The 20,144-nt window shown below is 36.5% G+C and overlaps 1 protein-coding gene across 2 annotated transcripts in view; it reads right to left on the bottom strand.

Moving 5' to 3' along the window:
- DHX40 (DEAH-box helicase 40) overlaps positions 1-20,144 on the bottom strand; it is a 54,423-nt gene that overhangs the window by 22,074 nt on the left and 12,205 nt on the right. For both annotated transcript variants that reach the window (XM_027568037.1, XM_027568036.1), the window contains exons 8-12: positions 16,736-16,835; positions 14,883-14,969; positions 14,564-14,746; positions 10,205-10,285; positions 9,047-9,204 (exon numbers count right to left, since the gene is read on the bottom strand). In XM_027568037.1, the coding sequence (XP_027423838.1) occupies positions 9,047-9,204; positions 10,205-10,285; positions 14,564-14,746; positions 14,883-14,969; positions 16,736-16,835 (609 nt within the window). The remainder of the gene's footprint in view (positions 1-9,046; positions 9,205-10,204; positions 10,286-14,563; positions 14,747-14,882; positions 14,970-16,735; positions 16,836-20,144) is intronic.

The raw sequence follows: 20,144 nt of genomic DNA on the forward strand, positions 1-20,144 counted from the left end.
TCCCATTTACAACTGCACCCAAAACCACAAGATACCTAGGAATAAATCCAACCAAAGAGGCAAAGGATCTGTACTCAGAAAACTATAAAATACTCATGAAAGAAATTGAGGAAGACACAAAGAAATGGAAAAACGTTCCATGCTCATGGATTGGAAGAACAAACATTGTGAAGATGTCAATGCTACCTAGAGCACTCTACACATTCAATGCAATACCCATCAAAATACCATCCACTTTTTTCAAAGAAATGGAACAAATAATCCTAAAATTTGTATGGAACCAGAAAAGACCCTGAATAGCCAGAGGAATATTGAAAAAGAAAAGCAAAGCTGGCGGCATCACAATTCTGGACTTCCAGCTCTATTACAAAGCTGTCATCATCGAGACAGTATGGTACTGGCACAAAGACAGACACATAGATCAATGGAACAGAATCGAGAGCCCAGAAATGGACCCTCAACTCTACGGTCAACTAATCTTTGACAAAGCAGGAAAGAATGTCCAATGGCAAAAAGACAGTCTCTTCAACAAATGGCGTTGGGAAAATTGGACAGCCACATGCAGAAGAATGAAACTGGACCATTTCCTTACACCACACACAAAAATAGACTCCAAATGGTTTAAAGACCTAAATGTGAGACAGGAGTCCATCAACATCCTAAAGGAGAACACAGGCAGCAACCTCTTCCACCTCAGCCACAGCAACTTCTTCCTAGAAACATCGCCAAAGGCAAGGGAAGCAAGGGCAAAAATGAACTATTGGGACCTCAAGATAAAAAGCTTTTGCACAGCAAAAGGAAACAGTCAACAAAACCAAAAGACAACCAACAGAATGGGAGAAGATATTTGCAAATGACATATCAGATAAAGGGCTAGTATCCAAAATCTATAAAGAACTTATCAAACTCAACACCCAAAGAACAAATAATCCAATCAAGAAATGGGCAGAAGACATGAACATTTTTCCAAAGAAGACGTCCAAATGGCCAACAGACACATGAAAAAGTGCTCCTCATTACTCAGCATCAGGGAAATCCAAATCAAAACCTCAATGAGATACCACCTCACACCAGTCAGAATGGCTAAAATTAACAAGTCAGGAAATGACAGATGTTGGTGGGGATGCGGAGAAAGGGGAAGCCTCCTACAGTGTTGGTGGGTATGCAAGCTGGTGCAACCACTCTGGAAAACAGTATGGAGGTTCCTCAAAAAGTTGAAAATAGAGCTACCATACGATCCAGCAATTGCACTACTGGGTATTTACCCCAAAGATACAAATGTAGGGATCCGAAGGGGTACGTGCACCCCGATGTTTATAGCAGCAATGTCCACAATAGCCATACTGTGGAAAGAGCCAAGATGTCCATCGACAGATGAATGGATAAAGAAGATGTGGTATAAAAATGATTTTATTTATAACGTATTACTTAAAGGTTAATTTAAGGTGGTCTGAAATACTTTGTATCCAACCCATATCATCCTGCATGAGGGGCCAAAGATGCCATCAGGAATTAAATGGCTCCTACAACTTCGAGCCCTGGGAGTGTGTAGAGTCAGAGAGAAACTTGGTGAAAGATACTAAGCCAGGGGCACATGGCTAGCTCAGCTGGCAGAGCATTTGGCTCTTGATCTTAGTTGGGGTAATGAGTTCCATCCCCACATGTGGCATAGAATTTACTTAAAAAAAAAAAAAAAAGTACTGAGACAGGAGCTAGTCTGTAAAAAGTCCTCCCAATCTTAAAGCTCATACATGACAGAAACCTGACAGATGTTTTCCCAAATTAGATGATGAGTCTAAAGATCTATGTAATATTGACAAAACTGGTTTATAAGTCTAAAACATTTCTAAACTATCAATAAAAAATTCAATTTAAAAAGAAGATGTGGTATATATATATACAATGGAATATTATGCAGCCATCAAAAGGAATGAGATCTTGCCATTTCCAATGATGTGGATGGAATTGGAGGGTGTTATGCTGAGTGAAATAAGTCAACCAGAGAAAGACATGTATCATATGACCTCACTGATATGAGGGATTCTTAATCTCAGGAAACAAACTGAGGGTTGCTGGAGTGGGGGTGGGGTGGGAGGGATGGGGTGGCTGGGTGATAGACATTGGGGAGGGTATGTGCTATGGTGAGCGCAGTGAATTGTGCAAGACTGTTGAATCACAGATCTGTACCTCTGAAATAATGCAATATATGTTAAAAAAAAAAAAAAAGAAGATAGCAGGAGGGGAAGAATGAAGTGGGGGAAATGGGAGGGGGAGACGACCCATGAGAGACGATGGACTCTGAAAAACAAACTGAGGGTTCTAGAGGGGAGGGGTGTGGGGGGATGGGTTAGCCTGGTGATGGCTATTAAAGAAGGCACGTTCTGCGTGGAGCACTGGGTGTTATGCACAAACAATGAATCATGGAACACTACATCAAAAACTAATGATGTAATGTATGGTGATTAACATAACAATAAAAAATTTAAGGAAAAAAATAAAATAAAATAAAAAGATGTATATTATCAGCCCTACAACAAGGACATGTTAACCAACAGCAATAAGAATAAAGGGTTCAACACAATCCATATCAAAATTCTAGCAGGCTTTTTCTTGAAAAAACTGATGCTGATTCTAAAATTTACACAGAAATGCAAGGAATATGGAATAACCACAAGGGTATCAAAAACGAACACAATGTTGATTTCAAAATTTTTCATAAAGCTATGTAATCAACACAAAGTGGCACTGACATAAGGATAAACAAACAGATCAATGGAATAAAATAAAGTCCAGAAAGAGAGTCACACATATATAGTCCACAGATTTTTCTAAAAAGTTGCCAATACAATTCAGTGGGGAAAGAAATCTTTTCCATAAATGTGCTGGAATAAGTGGATATTCACAGAGGGGAAAAAAGTAACCTAGGCCTCTACCTCATACCATATACAAAACTTAATTCCAGATGGATCACTGTACTAAACTTTATTAAAAGCTCAATACTGTAAAGCTTCTAGGTAAATATCAATAGAAATAAGTATATTTTCATGATCCTAAGGCAGGAAAAAATCTTTTAGCATTCAGATAGTAACCACAAAAATAGCAACTGATGTATGAAACTTATCAAAATTCAAAAGCTCCCCTCATCTAAAGCCACGGGTCAGAAAGTAAACAGAAAAGCCCAGAGTGGGAACAACTACATGCAACTCATATCTACCAAATAAACTGTGTCCAGAATAAATTAAAAACTCAGACATTCCATCATTTTTTAATAAATTTAAAATCTGAGTAAGAGATTTTAACAGATAATTCACAAAGGAAGATAGATAAATGGCCAATAATCACATGAATGCACAAAAATATTAGTCAGCAGGAAAATGCAAATTAAACCATAAGGAGGGATCACCAATACGTAATAGAATGAATAAAATAACATGACAGGCAACACCAAATGTTGAGGAAGACATGTGGTACAAACACTGCTGATGGAATTTTAAAATGGCATAGCCATTTTGGGAAAAGGGTTGGCAATTTCTTTCTTTCTTTTTTTTAAGATTTATTTGAGAGAGAGCAAGAGAGAATGTGAGCAGGGGGAGGGGCAGAGGGAGAGAGAATCCCAATCCCAAGCAGACTCACCATTGAGTGTGGAGCCTGATATAGGGCTGCATGGGGGGTGGGGGGAGGGGACTTGATCCCAGGACAAGCCAAAATGGGATGCTCAACCTACTGAGCCACCCAGGCACCCCAAAGGGTTGGCAATTTCTTAAACACATGCCTACTCAATAATGCAGCAATTTGTTCCTAGGTAGTTATCTAAGAGATATGAAAATACACATCCACAAAAGACCTACACAGGAATGTTCAAAACAGCCATTTTTTGGGTTTTTTTTTAAGATTTACTTATTTGAGAGAGAGAGAAAGTGCATACGTGTAAGAAGGTGGGGTGGGAGGAGCAAAGGGGCAGGGAGAGGGACAAGCAGACTCTATGCTGAGCCTGGAGCCCAACCTGGGCTCAATCTCAGGACCCTGAGATCACAACCTGAGCTGAAACCAAGAGTCCAATGTTTAATGGATGGTGCCACCCAAGCGCCCCCTAACAGCTGTATTTATAAATAGCAACAAACACGAAACAATTCAAATGTCTATCAATAGGATAATGGGAAAAAAACTAATTGTAGTATGTTCACACCTCAAATTACTACTCAATAAAAAGAACAAAAGCACTGATAATCACAACATGGATGAATCTCACCACATTATGTTGACCAAAAGAAGCCAAACACAAAAAGGTACATGTAAGTCTATTTATGTGAAGTTTCAGAAAAGTGAAACCTAAAAAAAAAAATAATAATAATAGAGAAATAGCTGACGGGGGAGAGGTAGGATAGTTAGATTCTGACTGCGAAGGGGTACTGAGGAAATTTTCCAGAGTGGTAAAACTGTTCCATATCTTGACAGGAGTATTGGTTATATGGGTGTGTGCACTTCGCAAAATTAATTGAATTATACACCTAAGATTTATACATTTCACTACATGTACATTTTAGCACAAAAATAAAAACTGTAGGGGCACCTGGGTGGCTCAGTTGGTTGAGCATCTGCCTTCGGCTTAGGTTATGATCTCAAGGGTCCTGGTCTCAAACCCCACATCAGGCTTCCTGCTCAGTGGGCAGTCTGCTTCTCCCTCTCCCTCTGCCTCCCCCACCTCCACTGGTGCTCTCGCTCGCTCTGTCTCTCTCTCTCAAATAAATAAAATGAAATCTTTAAAAAATAATAATAATATAAATAAATAAATAAATAAATAAATAAAAACTGTAAGCAGACACTGGTGTATCTTAGGAATTCTAAAACTACTTTTGTATATTCTAGGGACAATGGACAATTTGTTGGGCTAGATAATAGTATTGTGTCAATATTAAATTTCCTAATTTTGATAAATGTACTATGGTTAAATAAGAGATTGCCCTTATTCTTAGTAAATATACATTATCAATACTTTGTGGTATGTGGTAAGAGAGTGTAACATTCCTAAATGATTCTTAAAAAGACATAAAATGCATACATATATACAGAGAGAGACAGAGAAAGAGAAAAAGAATAGTAGAGCAAATACAGCAAAATGTTAAAAACTGCTGAAACTAGGTAAAAGGTATAAAGGAATTCCTTTACTATTCTTTCAACATTTCTGTAAGTTTGAAATTGTATTCCAATAAAAAGGTAATAAAAAAAAAAAGAGCTAATACCAGAGTGGCTTCATCTATTTAAAAATTCCAATGAGGAAAACCAGTTCCTTTTTCTGGCCTTACAAGATTATTAGCTTGGATCACCCTAATCTAATCTAACTCTCTGATTTTACAAATGAAAAATGAAGTCCAGAAAAACTAGGCCAGTAGTCAGATAATTAGGTTGCAGTGGAGTCAGGTTAGAACCCTGATCTCTTGACTCTCACTTCAATACTCTTTAATAGTTTTTACAATATTTTTAGCTTTGAAACCCAGCCAAACTTATTTACTTATTTACTTAAAGATTATTATTAAAGGATAGCTGACATACAATGCTACATTAGGTTCAGGTGTACAACACAGTGATTCAACAATTCTATACATTACTCAATGCTCACCACAGTAAGCGTATTTACTATAAAACATTATTACAATACTATTGACTGCATTCTCTATACTGTACTTTCATCTCGACTTATTTATTTTATAATTGGAAGTTTGTTTCTCTTAATTCCCTTCATCCATTTCACCCATCCCCCACCCACCACCCAGCCAACCTTATTTACTGAATATAGTCTTTTTTTTTTTAGATTTTTTTTACTTATTTGAGAGAGAGAGGAGAGGGGGGAGGGCCAGAGGAAGAAGCAGGCTCCCTGCTGAGGAGCCAGACGCAGGGATCGATCCTGGGACTCGGGATCATGACCTGAGCCCAAGGCCCCCAAGAGCCCTTGCATATTAATGTCTTTAGTAGAAAAAAACAATTGTAATTAGGGGTTTTACTAGAACCAAAATTCTGACACTTAAGACCACAATCTAGGGGGGAGGGAAAAAGAAAGACTATAGTCTTTTTGGGATAGGCAGCACACTGATTTAACCAGAGTATTTTTATAGAAAAATGTATCCTCCATCATAGTCTTGGCAATAAATAAACCAATCTGGACACACACTCACAGCCTATAAAGGGATATGGCCAATATGATAGCACACACTATTGTTAGTCTTGGCTACAGGCAAGATACACTACTCAGAAGGTCTTTTATTTATTTTTCATGCATTCATTCATTCATTCACTCATTCAAGGGGGAAGGGGGAGAGGGAGAGAGAAAACCTTAAGCAGGCTCCATGCCCATCATGGGGGCTTGATCTCACAATCCTGAGATCATGACCTGAGCCAAAATCAAGAGTCAGAAGCTTAACTGACTGAGCCACCCAGGCTCTCCCAGAAGCCCTTTAAAAAAGAAATTGTGACCCCCCCCCCACCTCCATTAGAAGAAAGTAAAGCTGCTATAAGACTAAGTTGTGTCACATACTGACACACCAAGAAAGGAAAGCAGAAGTTTAAAGACATGGGAACCTCAAAACAATTCTCTTAGAACTTCCATTTCTTTTGAGTCTAGGGAAGAAAAGTTAATATATTACTAATGTACTGTAACAGGATAAAGGTCTACCATACTATCTCCCTTTACCAGTGGAAGGAAATTAACTCTCAGCCAGGAACATTATAAACTCTCTATTTCAAACAATTAAGTTAAAGAGTAACAAAATGTAAAATCCGTTTATACTCAGTTTCATGTCTCATAGGGCTAGATATATGGTAATAAAAAATGCCCAGTGAATTACTGGAGAATCTAAATAAATGGAGAGATAGTTCATGTACATGGAAAGGAAGGATCAATACTGCCAAGATATCAGTTCTTTCCAGCCTGATCTACAGATTCAACATAATCCCAAATAAAGTCCCAGCTACTTATTTTATGGATATCAACAAACCAGTTGAAAAGTTTATATAGAAAGGGAAAAGACCTAAAATAGCCAAAACAGTGTTGAAGGGGAAGGGCAAAGTCAGAGAACTAACCCTATCCAACTTCAAGAGTTACTATAAAGCTCCAATATTCAAGACAGTGTGGAATTGACAGAATAGGAAAAAAGGTCAACGGAACAGAATACAGGGCCCAGAAATAGACCCACACAAATATAGTTTAATGATCTTTAACAAGGGGGAAAGGGATTTCAACGGAAAAAGGATAGCCTTTTGAACAAATGGGGGTGGAACAAATGGACATCCAATTCCTAGAAAATAACAGGAGAAAACCTAGAGGATGTTGGGTATGGTGATGACTTTCCAAATATAACATCAAAGGCATGACCCATGAAAGAAGTAACTGAAAACTGGACCTCATTAAAATTAAAAACTTCTGCTCTATGAAAGACAATATCAAAAGAATGAGAGGGCAAACCACAGACTTGGAGAAAATATTTGCAAAAGACATACCTGATAAAGGACTGTTACCCAAAATATACAAAGAACTCTTAAAACTCAACAATAAGAAAACTACCCAATTTAAAAAGATCCAGGGGCGCCTGGCTGGCTTAGTTGGTAGAGCATGAGATTCAATCTCAGGGTTATAAGTTTGAGCCCCACACTGGGTATAGGGATTACTTAAAAATGAAATCTTTAAATAACATAATAAATTAAAAGACCTGAATGGACACCTCACCAAAAACAAACAAACAAACTACAGATGGCAAATAAGCATATAAAAAGATGGTTAACATCATTTGTCATCAGGGATCTGCATGTTAAAACAACAAGATACCACTACCACACTTATTAGAATGGTCAAAATCTAAAACAATGACAATACCAAATGCTGGTAAGGATGTGGAGCAACAGGAATTCTCAGACTCATTGCTGGTGAGAATGCAAAATGGTGCAGACACTTTGGAAGACAGTTTAGCAGTTTCTTTTTTTGTTGTTGTTCTTTTTTTTTTTTTTTCCAAGATTCCATTTATTTATTTGAGAAAGCGAGAGCAAGGGAGAGAGCGTGAGTGGGGGCGACTCGGGGCTCGATCCCGGGACCCTGGGATCACAACCCGAGTCAAAGGCGGACACTGGGCGCCTGGGTGGCTCAGTCCGTTAAGCGACTGCCTTCCGCTCAGGTCATGATCCTGGAGTCCCGGGATCGAGTCCCGCATCGGGCTCCCTGCTTGGCGGGGAGTCTGCTTTTCCCTCTGACCCTCCCCCCTCTCATGTGCTTTCTCCCTCTCTCTCATTCTCAGTCTCTCAAAATAAATAAATAAATCTTTAAAAAAAAAAAAGGCGGACGCTTAACCAACCGAGCCAATAGTTTAGCAGTTTCTTACAAATATTATTATACTACAACTCAGCAGTGAGTTGAAATCCTATGTCCACACAAAAACCTGTGCATGGATTACAGCAGCTTTATTCATAATTGCCAAAACTTGAAAGCAACCAAGATGTCCTTCAATAGGAGAAAAGATAAATAAATCCCATACAATGGAATATTGTTCAGCAATAAAAAGAAATGAACTATTATGCCACAAAAAGACAACAAGGAGACTTAAATGCACATTGCTAAGCTACAGAAGCCAGTCTGAAAAGGCTATGTACTATATGATTCCAATCATGTGGCATTCTGGAAAAGGGAAAACTATGGAGACAGTAAAAAGACCAGTGATTTCAAGGACTTGGGAGAAGGGATATAGGGATGAACAGGTGGACCACAGGGGATATTTAGGGCAGTGAAATTACTTAGTATATTACTGTAATGGTGGAAATGTGTCATTACAGATTTGTCAAAACCCAAATATACAATAAAGTGACCCTTTTAGTTAATCATAATGTATCGATACTGGCTCATCAATAATAATAAATGTACCACACTAACGAAAGATGTTAATCATGAGGAAATTGTGTGCGTCTGTACTTATCCTCAATTTTTCTTTAAACCTAAAACTGCTCTAAAAAATAAAGTCTACTAATTTTTAAAAAACTCATCAATAAGTTTATTGATTATTTATCTTACCTGGTCTAATGAAGACATTTTCCACAGATAACATTGCTGCTATTGGAAGTAGTAGATCTTCACAATCCAGAGAAGCAGCCTTTATTACTGCACATGTCAGATGTGGAGGGAGAGGAAATTCCACCATAGACAAACCCAATCTGGTCACATGGCCACTCCTTAATAGAAAGAAAAGGTTCTTAAGTCTTTCTACCTTGGGAGAGTACAAATGAAATGTTCATCATCCAAAATAACTCAGATATAGTTTATATTACCTTAAATCAACTCCAGAAATTCATTTCAATATAAGAAACATGACACATTGATCACTGATAAAAGAAAACATAAAGCTGATATATTCCCTGCTTTCAAGGGCCAATACATCCAAAAAAATTAAACAATGAGGCAGAATAAAGTACTATAATAAAAGACACAAAATGCTACAGAAGCATAGAGGATGTCCTTGAAGAAATAAGAGAATGATAATTACCAAATCTTTCCCCATCACACAATCATGAGAACAAGGACTCTGGCTCTTTTATTTTCATATACCCAGCTTAAAGCCTAGTACTGAAATGGTACTCAAAAATTACTTGTTAAATAATACCAAATATAAACACAGTTTTATCATATAATTTTAAAATTCAGAATTGCGGCAAAGAAAAACTGAGGATAAATTCTAATTTCAGATAAAACAATCCATTAAATTTAAACAAATCATTTTTTACTGATAAAGGAAACTATTAAGAACCCTATCTGAAAAATAGATTGAGGGGGCGCCTGGGTGGCTCAGTCAGGTAAGCATCCAACTCTTGATTCTGGCTCAGGTGATGATCTCAGGGTCATGGGATCAAACACTGTGTCAGGCTCTGTACTCAGCGTGGAGTCTGCTTGTTCCTCTCCCTCTGTTCCTCCCCCGGCACACTCTCTCTCCCCCCCCCCCCAAATATATAAATAAATAATAACTAAATAAAATAAAATAAAATATAATAAAATAGAGAGTGGGGTGCCTGATTGGCTCAGTTGGTAGAGCATGTGACTCTTGATCTTGGGGTCATAAGTTTGAGCCCCATATGTGACACAGAGTTTACTTAAAAATAAAAAATTTTTAAAATAATAAAATGAAACAGAAAGAGATTAACATCTGTTGTGGTTGGCTTGTTGTTGTTGTTGTTTTACCTGTCAATAGCATCACACTGGTAAAGTTGTTTAAGAGCTTCCAAAATGAGTCTCTCATTAGGTGGATCCAAATAGGGAAACCTGTATGTTTAAATCAGATATGAATAAGATTCCATTCCTTGACCATTGTAAGATTTTATACAGACTTGGAAATTTCTTTAAAGGGTTTTACTTCTCTTTTTCAAGCCCCCCTCTCTCCTTTTTTTTTTCCCTAAGCATTCTATGATCATGATCAGCCTTCAGCAAAGGAGGAAATTATTTTTTCTGAATCACGCTCTTTTTTCTTTTTAAATTTTTATTTAAATTCTAGTTAGTTAACATACAGTGCAATGTTGGTTTCAGGAGTAGAACTTGGTGCTGAATCACACTCTTGTATTTAATTCAAAAAACACTTCTTTTTGATCCCCCTTAGCTGGAACACTCATCATTCTTCTCTATCTTATTCCTGCCCCATTCTTCATAGCCAATGCCAAATCTACTCTGTTCTGTAGCCCACAATTTTTATTACAATTTTATAAACCAGTGGAGAAAAACTGCAAACATTACAAGTTAACAGTACTTCAATATGGCTTTTAATAAAATGGTAAGTATATTTGATTAATTTTACCATATTTGCTTTATGCATATTCTTATTTTCTCCTGAACTATCTGAAAACAAGGTACAAATACATGCCAATTCACCCACAAAATACTTCAGCATGCATCCTCTGAAAATAAAGACAATTTAGGGGTGCCTAGGTGTCTTAGTCAGTTGAGTGTCCCATTCTTGGTTTTAGCTCAGGTCATGATCTCAGAGTCCTAAGATGGGGCCCACATCGGGCTCCACAATCAGCGCAGAGTCCACCTGGGATTCTTTCCCTCTTCCTCTCCCACCCTTCTGCCTTCCCCCTGCTCACGTGCACACTAGCTCTAAAATAAATAAATGAAAAATAAATAAAATCTTTGAAAATAAAAACATTCTCTTACATAATCACAATACTATTAATGAACATAAGACAATAATAGTCACAAAGGGTGGCATATAACCAAACCTGAATATATATACATATTATCTTAATAACAATAATTACTTAATACTATCTGCACTGGATTGCTTTTTCCACCGTAAGTCTTGAGATGGTTAAGTCATCTACTCCAATTTCTCACCTTGAAAAAGTCCAACAAAGGACAAAAGGTCCAATACCTTACATAAAAGTCCATTCCAGGATTCACAGCTCTATTTAAAAACAAATAAACAAAAATCTCGCAGACTGTTCTATAGTCAGTTTTCCTACAACTTGTACCAACAAGTCCTGGTATCTTCTAGAGCAAGAGTCGGCAAACATTTTCTGTAAAAGGCCAGATAGTAAATATTTTAGGTTTTGTAGGCCATATGGTCTCTGTCACAATTATTCAACTCTGCTGTTGTAGCAAAAGCAACCATACATGAATGAATATGCATGGCTGTGTTCCAATAAAATTTTATTTACAAAAACAGCCAGTGAGCCTGGACCATAGTTTTCGACCCCTGTCCTAGAGCAATACCAAACGAGTCAGCTTCCTCTTCTACATGGGTGCCCTTTCAGATTTGTAAAAACTACCTTTCTCCCTTGATTATACCAATTACCAAATTTGCAAGCATTCCTTGTATTATTTGCTTTCTAAAAGACCCATCGTACCTAATGGTAAACACTCTAGCTTGTCAAGGGGCGCCTGGGTGGCTCAGTTGGTTAAGCGACTGCCTTCGGCTCAGGTCATGATCCTGGAGTCCCGGGATCGAGTCCCACATCGGGCTTCCTGCTCGGCAGGGAGTCTGCTTCTCCCTCTGACCCTCTTCCCTCTCGTGCTTTCTATCTCTCGTTCTCTGTCTCTCAAATAAATAAATAAAATCTTTAAAAAAAAAAAAAAACACTCTAGCTTGTCAAAATCCTCAAAAAATGTGATGATACCCATAAATGAACTCCAAATGTAGAGTGACCAACACAGAACAGGAATGCTATAATTCCAGTCATTTGAACACTGCAGCCTATTAACATAACTAAAGTCTATGCCACTAGGAATTTTTTATTTTCTAAACAGAATAAAAATTGCAAGCTCATACTAAGTTGTGGTGATCTGATAATTTCAGATCTTTTCCATGTGTATTTCCTTAATGTATAACCAAAACAAAGGATATAAGATGTAATCTTTCAGACTTTTGCCTTGTTGATTTCTGCCTTTAAGATCATTCTAAATCTTCCAGTTTTAATCATCTACTGATTAGACATCAAGACATTTTCCAGCAATCTATAACCATGACTTCAATATCTTTAGTATTTTCATTGAAAATGCTCATGAGGAAAGAGCAAAGTTCAGCATACAATCAGCAAAACCTCCATCTGGGCTATGCTAAGCAATTAATCAATACATTCTGGATTTGGCTACTTGGCAACTATATTCAGCAGTACTGTCACCTTATTCACAAAGATGAGTAAGATAGATATAAAAGATACATAATAGGTAGATATAAACTTATCATATACTGTGTAGAAAACAAGAGACAATAGGTTATCATTCAATAAATTCTTATGGTACACCCGTTATGTGGACAGTCCTGTCTTCAAACTAAAAAGGAAATGGTTTATTATGATATATTCTTTGTGAACCATTTTGATTCATATGGATTACCATAAATCACCATTAAATTCTCTAAAACCATTTTTCTAATAAACTCTGCTGGAATTTGCTGAAGATCAATTTGAAGCACACTGGGCAGTTGTTTCCAGATTCTACCCTTTTCCTAAATGAAGAAGTCAAAACATTTGTATTTCTCACAATTTTCTGGCAACCTGTTCTGCATAATTTCTCTTAGATGACCCAAAATCTGCAAGTTAATACTGGCTCTATTCCCCCTTATTCTACACACATATTAAAAAGAGAGAGGGAGGGCGCCTGGGTGGCTCAGATGGTTAAGCGTCTGCCTTCGGCTCAGGTCATGATCCCAGGGTCCTGGGATCGGGTCCCGCATCGGGCTCCCTGCTCCTTGGGAGCCTGCTTCTCCCTCTGCCTCTCTCTCTGTCTGTCTGTCTCTCATGAATAAATAAATCAAATCTTTAAAAAAAAAAAAAAAAGAGAGAGGGAAAAAAAAAGAGAGAGAGAGTAAAGGGACACCCAGCTGGTTCAGTTGGTGGAGCATGTGACTCTTGATTTCGGGGTTTGAGTTTGAGCCCCATAATGGGTATACAGATTACTTAAAAATAAAATCCTAAAGAGAGAGAGAGAGAGAGAGAGGAGAAATCTTTTTTTTTTATCTCTAGCATTTTGGGAACTTTTAGTACATTCTAAGTCTTAAAACTTAAGATGGAAAAATAACTCAGTGCAGATGATATTAAGTAATTATTATTCCTACTTTTCTAATATATATTCTTAATTATATGCCACTCTTAATATTATTCCTATTTTTCTAATACATAAATTATTGATTATATGTTGCTTTGTAATTATATATTATTCACAAAAATCATATTATGAATATTATTTTAAAATCTGGGTTCATCTGAAAGCTTTCTGTCTAGCTATTTAGATTTCTTTAAATGATTTTTCTTTCTCATTCGTATCATTCATAATTATACGCTTTCCTCTTTCTAAGATCTATATTCTCATTTAGAAAATCTCTAGTTTTAAACTATCCAAAAAATATTTTAATTGGCTTTCCAAGAGTATACAAGACATATTTGGATATAACTAGTAATTATTTCCCTTCTTATGAATTTAAAGAATGCATGGTCATCTTCTCCCAAGGTTCCTGACCCTTTCACATTTGCAGACAATTTAGACTAAAATTAAGACCAAGAACAGTATTTTCCTAGATTACTTCCTCTAACATGTATAATATGAAATTTCAAGCCCCCTACAATATTCTATCCTATGCCAATTAATTATATAGTTTAACATTTGAGTAACTTAACAGTTATCCCATTCTTTCCTTCATCTGTCTGAAAATTGTTTCTCTAATATAACTTAAGTTTAGTGAAAGCAAAATACTACCACAGAGTATTACTCTATCTCTCACAGTACTTGCTACAATGTTAGTCATACAAAAGATGCTACCAGAAAACCACTTTCTGATTAGAATAAGGGTCATTATATACCTTTCATTACAGATAAGCAGTGGCCACTGAATGATCCAAATAAACATCAGCATGAAGCACCCCATTATGCCAAGGTTAAAATAGGAGCAAGGAATCAAATCACAGGAAAGCACTGCAGAGAAGCCTTTTATTTGGGTTTAGCTAAACCTTAAAATGAGGGGGATGTAGGAGTCAAATACTTCAAAAGAATTCTGAGGAATAACCTGGCTCCATCCTAACAAATTTTTCTTTTTTCAAATTGTCTACGTACCTTATAACATCGTGTATGGCAAGGCACTTTAAGGTCAGAACTACAGATGTCAAACTAGTTCTCTTAATCTCAGGGATCACATGGTCAGGCATACACTGGTTCCAAAACTCTTTACTATAGATCCGAAAGCATTTTCCTGAGGAAGTCCTGCCAGCTCGGCCACTTCGCTGTAACGCCTCACTCCTTTGGAAGAAAAAAAACCAGAAGGCCCCAAAATGTACTGGAAGTTTTCTAAATAGCTAACATCAGACCCCCAAACCAGTTAAAAATGACCTAACAAACTGTTCTTTGAACAAAAAAGCGTGGCATAGAGACTTACTTTGAAATTGGAACCACCTCCAGGATGTCCAACCCTAATCTTGGATTGTGATTTAACTGCTTCACAAAGCCACCATCTACCACATATCTAAGAAGAATGAAAACCAGTTAAGCTTCTAGAAAATAAGACTTGTTGATTTTTAACCACTTTGAATTCTCCTTTTCTACCAAACTAACAAATACATGATGACTTTTATACTAAACGTAAAACTTGAAAGTCAAGAAATGAGAACCCCTGTACATCACTAATGGAAATGTAACATGGTTAAGCCAACGTGCAAAATGGTTTGAAGGTTCTAAACGTTAAACACAGAATTATCACATGATCCAGAAATTGCATTCTTAAGTGTATACCACAAAAGAACTGAAACAAGTACTCAGCCAATACCTGTAGACATATTTTTACAGAAGCACTATTCATAAGAGCCAAAAGGTAGAAATAACCTAAATGTCCATTAACCATTAAGGGATAAATGGATAAACAAATAATGGCATATACATATAATAGAATATTATTCAGCCATAAAAATGAATGATGTGTTGACACATGCTGCAATGTGGATGAACCTTGAAAGCATGGTAAGTGAGAGAAGCCAGACACAAAAGTTTACACATTGTTTGACCATTTATATGAAATATCCAGAATAGGATCTCCATAAAAACAGAAAACAGGCTGGTGGTTGACAAAGGCTGGAATGGAAGGGGACCTGGGGAGTAACTGCTAAAAGGGTATAGGGTTTTATTTTGGGGTAATAAAAATGTTTTAGAAGTAGACAGAGGTAGTGTTAGTGTTTGCACAACACTGTAAATGTACTAAATACTAATTGTTCACTTTTTAAATGTTAATTTTATATTATGTGAATTTCTTCCCAAAAAAAACAAACTTGAAAGTCACCTCTAGACCACTCTAATAGGTTTAGTTTAAGTCAACTAAACAGAGAACAAGTCAGGTAAAAAACTAAGTTAGGAATAGTAATAAGTCTACCATTCACTAAGGGAACATTCCAAAACACAGTATTTAATGATTTTAGCTTTGCTGGAAACAGAAAATTACAGAGGTAAACTTACTCCAAAGAAGTGAAAATCCTTAGTGAAATAATTATTTTTAAAGTAAAGGAGAAAAGCAAAGGAAATTAAACTTCCTCTTAGATCTGGGTGATCATTTTACCCAAAAGAAAGATATAGGATCTTTGAGATTCAGGTACAGCCTTCCTGTGGCAAACAGATAAACTTTTATAGTTAAGGACATAAAATATATTGGATAAAAGATAAATATCCAAAAGGGCTGTGGTTCAATAGACTAAAAGAACTTCACATTAACCATCAGTCTAGACTTAAAACTTCCCAGTGTTTCTCCACTACATTTACCCAAAAATTGATGGCATCATTGATTACATCAAAAAAATAAAAGACTCACATAATAGTTCATTTCACAAAAAGTGAGAAACAGTACCTTCAGCTAAACACTGGGACATACAACCCCACCAAGTGGAGGTGCCAGATGAGAAGGGAATTATCATATCATCTTATATAGGTATATGGTGATAATGAGTACCGAAAAACAGCTTTGGCTTTCTATTCAATGAATAATGAATAATGAAACCCACGAAGCATTACACATAATCTTAAGTTTGGGAAGAGAAAGCTACAAATTGTCAAATACAAGTAGTTAAAAAGTATGATCAGGAATACTATATGTACCTCCTACTCCATTTCCTAATCATGGCAAACAATAATTATAAAACATAGTAAGTGATTACAAGTAGGTGAGAAGGAAATTAGTGGAGGGCACAGAGGAGCAAACTCAAACCTAAGTGGCTTCCTTGGCTTTAAAAGAAACTTTAAAAATTGTACCTGATTCCATCTATTGTCAAAGATGTTGCAGAAATATTGGTGGATATGACACATTTTCTAATTCCAGGTGGAGGTGGCAAAAATATTCTCCTCTGTTGATCTAAAATACACGTAAAGAGAAAATGTTAATTTACAACACACATTTGCCAAACTCCACTTTTGAAAGACGTACTTCTTTTCATTAAAAGTTATGTTTCCTTCACCTCTTTAATTATCTTGAATTCAAAATAGCAAAACTTATCTTTGCCTCATCTTTTACTGCTAACATTTCTAGATCCATTAAATCACAGATTATTATTGCTAAAATAAACCCTAGAGCAGAGTCCTTCATGTAGGTCATAGCTCCCTTTGAAAGTACTTAAAAGCTGTGGCCCTCTTCTCCATTAAAAGGCACATACGTATACACACACGTATACACACGTGCACACACACACACACACACACACACACTTTAAACAATTTCAGGGTTTTCTGGGACTCACTGCAGTCCAACCATGGACTACACATTAATGACCTCTCTCTACCTTAAAGATCAACTAGCTAACTGGTTTTCACCCTTTGAGGTATATTTCTGATGGCTACCTCTCTAAGCAAGTAACACCACACTTATTTCCCCTACCCACACATTCTGAAGAGTGAACCCCAGCAACAAGGCTTGTACTATAGTGCCTTGTTCCTCCCACCATAGTTTATGGGACCAAAGATAAACATCTCCCCCAAGCTGGGGCAATCTGGAATTTGGAATAAGGTCCAAGAGATACTCTATTTGATTAGGCTAGTCTCTTGCAAAGAAGAAAAATGAACTTGTGAACCATAGGGAAGTGGTTAATGTACATGAAAGAAAGTCTAAAAAGAAAATAATGAATTAGCCATGAAAGTTAGTAAGAGAGTATTTCTGGGTTCCTGGCTCTTCCCAGGCCTGGGTGTAAAATAAGTAGTAAGATAGATTTGGCCAGACTTGCTCTCCTGCCAGGTTAAGCACAAAATAAGACAAGAGAGTTAAGAATGTTTGCAGGGGCGCCTGGGTGGCTTAGTTAAGTGTCTGCCTTCGGCTCAGGTCATGATCCCAGGATCCTGGGATGGAGCCCCGCATCGGGCTCCCTCCTCACCAGGAAGCCTGCTCCTCCCTCTCCTACTCCCCCTGCTTGTGTTCCCTCTCTCACTGTCTCTCTGTCAAATAAATAAATAAAATCTTAAAAAAAAAAAATGTTTGCAAGGAAATTACTATGGTATGGGTGAAAGAATGTAAGTGAAGGCTGATAAAGGACAAGTGTCAGTACGTTCTGGAAACTGTTGAATTATGAACAGTAGAGTATCTGGCAAAAACAAAGATGTTTAAAACTGAGATCAGAAATGATGGTAATGACAAAGTCTAGGATGGAAGCATCTGAATGGGTGGCTTAAGTGGGATGAAGGAAAAGATCACTTAGAGATTGTATAAGTGTACAGAGATCAAGGAACTTCAAAGCAAAGGATTGTTTGGGTGGATCACTCTACTTCAATAATCCCTAAAATTTAGGAGTGATCATTCCAGTGAGTACACAAGTCAATCTACTGGGGATATGAAAAGAAATTATTACCATTTTTATTTGTATGTTTCGTAACATCTTTTTAAGCTGTTACATATATTTACTATTGTACATTATACAATAGAACAATAAGTACATATATACCTTAAGAAGAAAAAAAATTAAATGCCTGGCTGTATTTGTTTTCCATAAGATATGCCCATATTTGTTTAGAAAATTCATCTTTTCTAATTGAGCAATCTCAAATTGTTTTCTTTTCAGTAGTTGAGAAAATCTTAACAAAACCTATTTTGAAATAATAAAGTACAAAACCTGTTCTTAAATAAAATCTTACAAAGATCCATGTATTCCCAGTATATATAACAGACCAAAGCTGGACCATTATAAGGGAGAAAAGGAGTGGCACAGATGAGCAGTTTTAAAATCATGGAACTAAGCCAACCATCTCATTTTATAAATGAGAAAACTAAATCCCAGAGAGGTCAAGTGACTGGCTAAGATTTACAGACAGACAAATTTGAAACGAAGTTGAGTAATGTTGCTATTCTTCCACATTATTCAGAAATTAATCTCACAAGTAAAGTGCTAGAAAGGCAGCTTATAAAAGATATCTGTGGAGAAGCTCTGAGGTAAATACAAAAATAATTCCAAAAAGACCTATTTCTCTTAGATTTATAGTTAACTTTGGTTAAGAATGATTTTTTAGGTATTAGACTTAGGTAGCTCATTTCTTCCAGATGGTTCAAAGGAGTTTTATACTACTTTGTAGTTCAAATTATGCTTATACATTATTTATGATCTGCTTGTTCTACTACAATGTAGCTCCATGAAACAAGGATTTTCTTTTATCCACGACATATCCCCACTACCTAGAACAATGTCTGGACCACAGAAAGTGTTCAATAGAGTTCAATGAATTGATAAATAAAAAATGCATTATATAAATATAAGTTAACATCCTTTCTACCGCACTACCCTAAAAATTTACATAAATTAAAAATGTCCCTTCTGAACATTTTTATCTATAATTAGGTCTATTTTTCAATCAACCCATTTCTAAAAATACCTAATTTTTTAAGTGTTCAGTTCAAGCAAAATTTCAGTTTAATTTACCATTTTGTTCACTATAATCAATTAAAAAGTCTTGAAACTGTTTTGACAAGACTCACGTTTATTTCATTTCCATTTCACCCACACACTTTAATACCATATTCCCCAAGTATAAACACACACCAGTTTAATTTTATATATATATATTTTTTTTTTTAGTAATCTCTAAACCCAGTGTGAGGCTCAAACTCACGACCCTGAGATCAAGAGTCGCATGCTCTTCTGAATGAGCCAGCTAGGCGCTCCAACACATACCAGTTTTATGTTTGTTTATAAAGGTTTGAAAAAAAAGTTAAATATATCCTAAAGCACAGTCTCACTCTCCAGGAAGGAAAGGGGAAATGGAATACTTTCATTAATATGTAGTTAGGACCTAGGATGTTATTAATAGGGAGGGCAGGGGATTGGTAAAGAGGCAAAAAAGATGTCCAAAGTCTACCAAGAAATAAGGATATTGAGAGACCACTCAACACTCATAATGAAGTAACGCTCCTATATTTATGCATATGACATATTATATGTTAAGGCCAATGAAACGTCCTCATAGAATATCTTGTCCCAAAGTCCCCCAAAAAGATTCCAAAGCAGAACTATTTCTAAGAGAGAGAGAGAGAGAGAAGAAAAAGAACATAACTTAAAGTAATAAAAACTGTCAATCAAAGGGGGAAAAAGATGACAGTTCTGGAGGAAAAGAAATAAGTACAACACTGCTTGGCTCAAACTGTACCCCTCTGGACCCAAGAAGTTATTTCTGGGTGAGTTAAAAATAT

Source organism: Zalophus californianus, chromosome 16 (assembly GCF_009762305.2).
Source record: "Zalophus californianus isolate mZalCal1 chromosome 16, mZalCal1.pri.v2, whole genome shotgun sequence".
Taxonomy (NCBI): Eukaryota; Metazoa; Chordata; class Mammalia; order Carnivora; family Otariidae; genus Zalophus; species Zalophus californianus.